Source organism: Poecilia reticulata, chromosome 15 (assembly GCF_904066995.2).
Source record: "Poecilia reticulata chromosome 15, P_reticulata-male-v2, whole genome shotgun sequence".
Classification (NCBI taxonomy): Eukaryota; Metazoa; Chordata; class Actinopteri; order Cyprinodontiformes; family Poeciliidae; genus Poecilia; species Poecilia reticulata.
In genome coordinates, this window is record NC_088844.1 from 8,304,549 (window position 1) to 8,314,519 (window position 9,971).

At 38.2% G+C, this 9,971-nt stretch overlaps 1 protein-coding gene across 12 annotated transcripts in view; it reads right to left on the bottom strand.

The window, feature by feature from the left end:
* Positions 1-9,380, bottom strand: part of LOC103476458 (mitogen-activated protein kinase kinase kinase kinase 3) — a 51,027-nt gene extending 41,647 nt beyond the window's left edge. For 5 of the 12 annotated variants that reach the window (XM_008428829.3, XM_008428828.3, XM_008428831.3 and 2 more), the window contains exon 1: positions 9,142-9,379. In XM_008428829.3, coding sequence (XP_008427051.1) covers positions 9,142-9,237 — 96 coding nt within the window. In that variant the 5' untranslated portion in view covers positions 9,238-9,379. Of the gene's footprint in view, positions 1-8,952; positions 9,091-9,141 lie in introns of those variants that run through there. The other 7 variants (XM_081616394.1, XM_008428826.3, XM_008428827.3 and 4 more) reach the window with 3 other exon arrangements.
* Between the last annotated feature and the right edge of the window lie 591 nt (positions 9,381-9,971).

Below are 9,971 nucleotides of genomic sequence, written 5' to 3' on the forward strand. Positions count from 1 at the left end.
AAGCAAATATCCCCCCTGATCTGATTTAAGAGTTCCATACTTTGTATAACAATAAAATAAAAAAATAAATAAAAAAACAATGTTTCACAGCAGCGCAAAGCTGCAGCTCTGCCTGTTCCTGATCTTATCATCTCTGTTGCTCAGCCATCAGTAAGACCCGGCCCCCCTACGGGGGGAGAAACAGGTGAGACGAGGGCTGAACCCAGTCAAGTGTGTTGAATTGGCAACACCTGTCTTTCAACAAAACACCCGGACACTCAAGCAGAAACACACCACCTAAATGTGGAAACATGTAACACAACGATCCAAAACCTCTTGAGTCAGCTTTTAAATGAACACACTTTTCTTCTAATCGCCCAAACACTTCAACACTCTGCATGCTTAGAGCTGCGGAGGTGGATTTTCTTTTGAAGCAGCATTTTCCAGACTCTCTGGTCTGAGAAGTAACAGAAAACACATTTCACACACTGCTGCAACTTTGGAGGATATGTAGAGATCCACAGTTAGGACGCGAGAACAGAAAGAGAAAGGTCGAAATTTACGTAAGCTATGAAATGGAAACAGTAAAAGTGGAAGAAAGCGCTCAGGTCAAATCAGATCAAAACTGAACTTGTAAACCGACATACAACTGCGTGGTTGAAAACTAAAGCTCCACATGACTTTGGGTGGGCTTTTATCATTTACCATTTATCGTGATTAATTTCTTATCATGACCATTATTTTGATGCATTTTTGTTAATGATGTTTAAAAAACACGAAACTATCTGTACTGTCAGTATTGACAGTTTGTTTTCAGTGTTTGTTATTTGAAAGGATCAATAAATATCAAATTTAAAAAATACTATTAAAGGTACTTACGATTTGCAGTTTGATGATATAAATCATACTTCTTTAAGTGTCTAGGGTCCTAAGGCAGTGTATTACAAATAGGAATATTTTTGCTATATTTGCACTTGTGAGGCTATAACTCCTGTGACACACATTCCCAGCCATGCACCTATGTGCTGTGCAGTATGTCTTAAAATTAAATACCAAATTCAATTTTAGTAAATTCCCCCCCCCCTCTTTTTCTAAAGATAACTGCAAATGGCAGAAAGTATCTTTAAAAAACTCTTTCATTTTGTGCATTGACCTGAATTCAAATTTAAAGCAAATAGAAGCTGTAAAATATGCTTGTCAAACAAGACAAGCATCCAAGACGTATATTGGTGAAAAAATTAAATGGATATTAAAATCGATTTATCATCCAGTCCTACAGTTACCTAAAAAAAATAGTAATAAAGATTTCCTATCACCACTTTTATTTTTATCACAAAAGTACTACAAGACATCTTAATAAAACTTAACTTACTTTAAAAAAGTTAAGCTATCCATCTTTTTTTTCACTACATAATCACGTTTTTGTATACGTTAAAAAATGTGACGTAAAACATAAATTATGGAAAAGTTCAAGATGTATTAAAAACTGTACTGTACTACTACTGTACTATGTGGGTTATCTAGTTGCATTTTCAGATGAGTAATTACATTTTTCCTGTTTACTTAGTAAAAACCCAGTTCCAGGTTCCAGTACTCATCTGAGTGCCAGGGGATACAACTACTCATTTAAGCAAAACACCAGAACTTTTAAACGCATTACATTTTAGAAATTTTGATCAAAATGTTCCTCTTTTTTTTTAATTTTTCAAAATGCTCTATAAAGATTGAAGGAGAGAACGCAACAGAATGCTCTTTATTTGATTCTGAAATCAAATAGTTTGCAATTCAGACACCTAACTTTTAAACTTTTCTTACATTAGGCTGAACACAGAAAGGCAACTCAGGATTGCTATGGAATGAGAAATAAAAATAAGCTGCAGCAAAAAACCTACATAAACATCTTATAACTTCCAAAAAATGTGGGAAAATATACAAGCCGTTTTCTTTTATGCATGTTTCCATGTATAAACTACAAATAAAGCTTCAAAATGAATCAAAAGTTTTACATGATGCAAGAGGTCTGATGGTAGATACAGACAGCTCATCCAATTAGGAACGCACAATTTCCTAAGCAGAAGTCTGCAGTCCAAACGCATTAACACAGAGCTGTAAATAAACTACTCAGGTGCTGGCGTAGCTCCACTGGCATTTTCACTTGTCAGACTCTAAACCACCCCGCAGAAACAAGTCATCTCAGCCAGGCTCTGAACCGTAGTGCACATAATCCAACAACTTATCTTTGCAGTGAGCCAACAGAACAGGATTGGGTATTAAACTGTATAAACATGCCCCGAACATAGTCGAAATTACTGGTTGTGACCTGCCTTGAGATCTGGCGTATGTGATCCAACTGAGAACTGATTAAGACAGTGAAAATACTTTGAAATTGTTCAATTTTATTATTCTTGAAGCTAACTTAAAGCGATTTATAGGACATGTTGGATCTACTGTTTATTCTACTAACTATTGTTTAGAAGCCTAAAAAGAGACGAAGCTCATAGCTTTGTGCCCAAAAGCAACCTCTGAACAACAGTAAAAGTTGGAAATAGGACACAGTACAGAGGAGGCTGAATCATGCATGTCTTCTATAGCTGCGGCAGTCATGGTGGTAGTATGTCAGAGTCGTTGCTACGTTGGTTCTGATTGGTTCTTTCTGAAGACTTTTGAGAAGGAGGAAGTTCGAATCCTCTTGTCCAACGATCAGGATGTTTCACTGTGATTGCTGTAGCCTAAAATTACTGATGTTGTGGTACATTTTTCAAAAAGTTGTGGTCAAAGTTGCCAATTTTTTTAAGTTTTATTTTTGCCATAACGTGGTCAGTGGTGGAGAAAGTACTCAAAAAATTTACTTAAGTAAAAGTAGAAATACACAAACAAAAATGTACTGAAGTAAAAGTAAAAAATGTTTAGTTTTTATTCATGTTTTTTGTTAATGGAGACTGAGAATCCATTAACACTGGAACTGATTTAGTTTATCAGTTCCAGTGTTATGTGTTCTTTTGAAAATAAAGTGCATCTATCCATGGCAGGAAATCGCATGCATCATTAGTCATTTCCATTAAATCAGTGTCAAAAGGTCTTGAAACAATATTATCGTTTATCGCAATAATTTTTTAGACAATTAACCGTCCAGCAAAATTTGTTATCATGACAGGCTTAGTTATGCCTACGTCTATAGAAACAGCATAAGTAAGTCCTATATCACATCTCAAAATCATTTTTGAGGCCAATATTGCTTCGGGTCACACTTTAATAGACTAGTCATGAAACAGGAGGTTAAGTTAAGGAGGCTAAGGGAATTGGTCACAACTCAGCTGAGAAGAAACGACTGGCCAGAAAAGAATGAAATCACCAAGGTGACTGATCAGATTTGAGGTAAAGCTGCAATGATTGGTGAAAATCGCAAGTCCGCGCAAAATTTCCTAACGATGACTGAATTTGCATAAATGGTTGAGATTGCAACTTTCTAGACAGACTGACCATCACCCTCAACTCCATCTCTTTCACAGAGATTCATGATGACATCCAGGACATGTTGATGTGGTAAACCTAAAGAGGCCTCTTCAGATTCGCTCAAAAGACTGACCTCTACCGGAGATCCCTACTGTCCACAGTAAAACACCAGCCACCATGACTCTTCGAAGATCATCTCTTTTGGATAAATAAAAGGATTGTTGAATGTGAAAGTAATGAATTTTATCAGTAGAACAGAAACACAACCGTCAAAATGAGGCCTACACGTTCAGAAATGATTTGAGTGACCCTACTTTCACACAGAGGCTTCCTTCATACCAGCTGACGCCTGTGTATCTACATGGACGAGCAAACAAGAGGAGGAACTGTGACAAAAACAGGATAGCTGCAGAGCAGCGGCTACGACTGTGACTCTGCAGCCATCTGTGTCGGCGTGGCCGTGCATGTATTCGTACAATCGTTTCGTTCTGCGTGCGTTTGTGTGTGCGTGTCGCACAACAGCTCTTTGGCCCAACCGTCTTCCTCCGTCAGAACAGCGTGAAACAATAGGAGACGAACGAGCGCGCACAAAAAGACGGGAGGAAGCACAGATTCCTGAATTCCTGCAGCACGACTGCCAAGCTGTGCCACATGCATATCCACGGTCAGGTCTGGCCACAGGAAATCATTATCCTCACCACATTTAGAACAGCATTCCCATAGTTTACAGAGAAAGCCCCAAAAAAAAAAAAAAAAAAAGTTTCAATAATTGCTACTTACATGACAAGACAGATTTCTAAAAACAAAGCCAGCCCAATCTTAAATTTTGCTCGTAGAGTTTTAATAGGATTTGTAGGGTAATTTTGCAACCGCAACAGGTTGCTGCATGCCATCATTGATCATGTAGACTGGATGAGATTTCTAAGGGGCTGGCCACGGAGTAAGCATGACTCAGCAAGGATTAAAATGCGGCTTCTGCAAAATAAACTAAGATAGACGCTTTTCTCGAACGCATATTGCTTCTAGAACAAACTTTTTATTAATCGCCACCTTGCTTCCCATCTCTGAACCCGCGACATAGAGGTTGAAGACAACTTCAGCGTGGAGGTAAATATTTGATCTCAAGTCTTCTGCGGCACAACAAGTAAAGGCAGATATAAAAGCAACGCCACTGAAGCAAGTCATCATGGATTCACAGCAACACGTCAAGCTGATACTTGTCCTTATTTAGCCGCTTTTCAGGCACTCCGAGTGAGAATGTGGGAATGCAAAGTGAAAAAGCGGTTTCTCTCCTACGGCCAAATAAAAGTGACAAATCAGTAAATACGGCAGCTTTAACAGCAGCGACTGAACGCCAGGCTCATCACCGTCGGGTTTTTATCTTCGTGTCACTGATTTAATGCAGCAAACTTCAGTTATTGTGGTAAAAAAAAAAAAAGGCAGTGGGCCACACTCACATTGCAGATTACTAACATTGGGAATAGAACTTTTCGCTGCAGATGTTTTGAGCATGACATTTTTTAATATTTGTCATCCTCTGCAAAGATTTTCACAATTCATGCCAACTGCGGCACCCACTGTGCTCGAATAATCCCACATGGCTTTCGGTTCAGGTGAAAAGCTGAGTAGTTTGTAGCTGAAACGCCAATTGTTAAAGTTTATGACGTTCAAAGCAAGCTGCTTGGCAGGTGGTGAAGTAGAGAAAACTAAGTTTTATCTGCACCCCAATCACCGGAATCACATCGACATATAACGTGCTAAATTATCAAAGAGTCATATCAAGACAGAGGGTAAAATGACTAAACAAGAAAGCTTTAATCAAATTGGTCCGTATGAAAATATTGATATCAAAAGTAGGGCTGAAGTTATTAATGGCATTAGTTGTATTAATCGTAATAAATCAACTATTAAAATGTCAATAATTTAGTTACCAATTAATTGTTACAGACCAAAAAAGGCCATTTGTTGAATGAATGAATGAATCAGAACTCCACTTGTTCACAGAGACTTCATAATCCATTTTATGTATGATTTCGGTTGCGTTTGATTTTTATTTGTGTTTCATTTATTGTTGTGTTTATTTTGGATATTTAAAATATCTTCCAGTTCCAGTGTTAAGTGTTCTTGACAAAATTAAAGTTCATTGCATTTTGAGAGAGCAAGCTTGCATAACTATGCAATTATCAATATAATGCTTAAATATGGTCTCAAAACAACAATCATTTATCACAATAACTTCTGGAACAAGTTATTGTCCAGGAAAATCTGCTATTGTGACAGGCCTAGTATGTGGCAGTTTCCCCCCCCCCATTTGTCAGAGTAATCGATTGCTAAAATAATTGGTAGTTGCAGCCATAATCAGAAGCAAGACTGTAGCTTAAGATTATAGGCAACTTAGTTTTGTATCATACTTGGTGAGAAACTTAAAAGAAGGTTTGTGGAATTTCTGCATTGGGAAAAATATCTGTCAAAAACAGACACTGCATCGTCTGGAATGTCATCGATAAGTGACATATGTGGGTCACAACAACTTGAAGTCTAAAGACAAGAGGTGCGTAATTTACTGTAGTTTAAGTCTACTGAGTTTTTAGGCTTATAAGTAGCACTAATTTAATGACTGAGCAGTATTGGAAAATCAGTCACCTGACTGAAATCCACAGCCTCTATATTTTTACCAGTCAAATAAAACCAGTGTTTAAAAGAAGAAAGAAAAAAAAACCCCGCCAACACTGAAAGAAGCATACAAATTAGGCACGACTGGTTCCCTAAGGGCAAATTCTTCAGAGGATCAAAGATGTGATATGCTGGTCTGTCGCCTGCATCGGCCAATCCCCCCTCCTCAGTCACTAACACAGAAGGAGAGGCCTGGCTACGAACCGAGGAGAAAACAAGCTAGCGGAGTTCATGCTTGTTTCCTGCTCAAACATTCCTACCCGAGCCTCACTTTTTCACGCAGTGGTAGAACCAAATATAGGCATCGACGAGGCTTACCAAAATGGCCCGGTGCTCGCAGCACATCCTTTAATCCAGCAGTTTCAGGTTGGAACTCTGATCAGCAGCAAAAACCATTTGTTTTCAATGTGAACCCAAGGCATGTCAGGCATAACACCAGCAGAGTCCAGGCAACATAACAAGTCTCACCAATGGACTTTCTGAGATAATTGCTTTGTTGTAATTATTGTTGACTCGATTAACTATGTTCCCATCAGTAATCTGCTGTGTGATGTTTGTAGGGCTGGAATGATTAATCGGATTTATAATGATTAATCTGATTAATCAATTACTCTTGATCAATTATTGAACAATAATCGTCAACTAATTTAGTAACCAACTAATTGTTAACATACAGAGCATACAGACTCAAAAAAGTCCATTTGCTGTAAGAACATATCCAGCGCAATAATTAAGTCAAAACTGTACAAAATAATATACATTTTGTACTTAAGATTAAAAAAATTTAAAAAACCTTTGTCTGTAAATATGTTTTACCCAGAACTCCTTTAGCATAGTTTTAGCTTCAAATGGTTCAAATTCTGTAACAAAACAAAATCTCCAATTATGGACTTTTTGATATTCACTTATCAGTTAATGCAAAAATTTATCAATCAACAAACGATGAAACATACACTACAGGAATGCTGTGTTACTGAATTTTAGGCAATAAAAGGTTTATTTTCTTATTTAAAAAATGAATTACTTGTTTATTTGCATCCTTTTAAAAAAAAGGTTTAACTGGTTTGACGAAAAATCTGCTAAATGCGCCATTTTTTATCTGCTTAATCGACTAAACGTCTGAATAATCGATAGAATAATTGATTAGTTGCAGCCCTAGGTGTTTGTCACTGTGTTTGGCAGGCATCTCGGCCCCCTGACGCAGTCCCGACTCCCGCTGAAGGTATTCAGTCAGACTTATCAGCCTCAAGTGAGGCAAAGATACTGAACTTTAATTAGAAACAAACAAGATTAGCTGCAGCGGGGCAGCTTACAATATGCAAAACAAACCCTAGAGAATGACATACTGACCTTATGGTGAGGTTACACGTAAGACATTGATAAAAGCTGAACTGAAAAATATTCCAATTTCCAACATCAGAGAGCCTGCAGCATATATACCAACATCATCTTGTTCTGTCAAGAAGTTCCCTGAATATATAGTCAGCCAAATGCCTCGCCCTGCCATGAGTGACAAATTAAAAACCACAAGGGTGAAGGAATACAAAACAAGCAGCTAGAAATGTTGCAAAATCTGTGCAAATCGGAATGACTGAAACCATTCAAAATTAGAAATAGTGGTGATTGCACAGATCAGATCTTTATTCAGCCACTGGTGACTAAAGAGTTGAGGTTTCATCTGTCAGTTGTCACAAGGTCAGATGCAGAACTGTTTGTAGTTTTGCTGCATTTGATTGCATTATACGCAAGTGATTTTAAAATGAAGAGACTTTGTTTGTCTGAGCAGTCAATCTCTCATCAGACCTGCTCTGTCGAATTACACGCTCTGGAGTTAACATGGTGTCTCTAAAATAAATCACTTTAGTTTCTAGTTTGAATTCGTAGTATACTTCGATTGATTTTCCAGTTACAAGGATGATATGGTGTCTGACTGCAGTAAGCTTCAAAAACATGGAGGTGCACCAACTTTATTCTGCATGACTGCATTTATTTGCCGTTTCTGACAGAATTCCCATAGGAGATCATGTAGATTTGGGCCAAACACTTCTTCTATGGTATGGTACTTGCTTGTTTTATACGACTGCTACCACAACTTGTCGAGTCTCGAGCGCGTTGATGTGGTTTTGATGGAGTCTACTCCATGTCGTCTTAGGAATCTGCTCCGGAACTGAATTCCAGTTTGAATCCCAGACTGCTTTTCCCAACGCAGGGCCTGGAAAAAGTCAAGCCCCAAACTAAACAGCCCCAGCACCACAGAGAATAGAGTCCAAACAGAAATTAGCTCTCAAGTTCCTGGATAATTGTGTCTAGCAAACGTATATATGTCAAAACTATCAGTAAACACAAATAAATATAGCTTCATACGCACAGACTTTGGTTAAAAAAAAAAAAAAAGTACTTGGCCAAGCGGAAAGATGTCAGTTCCTGTCAGGGTGAAACCAAGCAACATTTATGCCATGTTACGGTTAAAACAAAGGGTTCGTGTTTGAAGAAATAAAAAAGAGAAATATCAAAAGCTATTTGAATAATGTTTCGACGGAACAGCCAAGCTCCTGGCTAGCTTCTGTATGCTATTAAGGTTACCTGCATCCGTTGTCGGACAGCTAGCTAAAAACGTCCCACCAAGAAGTAAACAACCACCATTACAGCTAGCATGATTAATTCTGTCTTGTCAGGGCGTGTGGTTGTTCTGCTTTTAAAAGAAAACTGTATGCCAACCTTAAAAATTCATACTGTTGGAAAATAGCGGAACAAAATGAACAAAAACAGCACACATATCAACAAGACGTAATCTTGTGTCCGACAATGGAATCACGGACACGAATAGCTAAGAGAAAAATTCCTCACCTGTAGTAGTTCAAACAAAAACATGCTCTTAACGTCCTAAGGGAAACAAATAACTCATGACTAAAAGACTTGCTTAGTGCTACACAGAGTTACCAACGGAAGGAAGAAAAAGTGTACATAACGTCTGAAGGCTGTGTCCGATAATGGATCTCAGTTCAATGCTCCCTCCCTGCAGTTTTTTTTTTGTACCTTGTATACATCTCCGTATGTGCCGCTTCCTATCCGCTGGATCAGCTCAAAATCCTCCTGCGGATTCCGCCTGGACAGGTCGACACTGGAGTTCATCGTTTACAATCGCGCGCGGCTGACGAACCCCGACAAAAGTACGAAAACTGGTTTTCTTTTAAGAAAAACATACGGCGTCAAAAAATCCCAGCCCGAATCCAATGTAGCTCCAACATGGCTTCCACTGCGCTTCGAGCATGCGCAATGGATATCCTGGCATACCGTTTCCATGATGTTTGTCAAAGGAGATGACGGTGGTGAACTTGAAGAGCAAAAATGACACTGTACCTTTGAAAAAATGTAGAAATTAAACTTTTAGGAAATTCAGAATGAAAATGTTTTACATTTAGCAGATATGCATGTCATGTCAGAGAAGAAAGATAACCTCCTTGTATTTAATTATGTTATTGATTTCACTAATACAATCACAGTGAAACTGTTTTGTAATGTAGTGCAGGGAAGAATTGACAGCCTGAAGCGAAGCGGGAAAGGAAATGAATTAAATCTCTAAACTGTGTGTTGCCTGGTCTGGCGCTGCAAGTGTAAAACTGGGCTAAGCAGGGCTTCTTAGTGGCAGATGGCAGAAATGTGCCTCAGTTACGCCACCAAAAACTTTCCAGTTTCATCATTGTTCTTAGAGAAAACAAAGTTCAACTTTAAAGTGAGCCCAATTGCTTTGGATTTGACAATGTTTGAATGCACCATATTTAATAGTAAAAAGAATAAATAAAAAAGTGTATTTTTCTTTAAAGAAGGAACCTAGTATTTAGCAATTTTGTAACTTGGCAAAGATC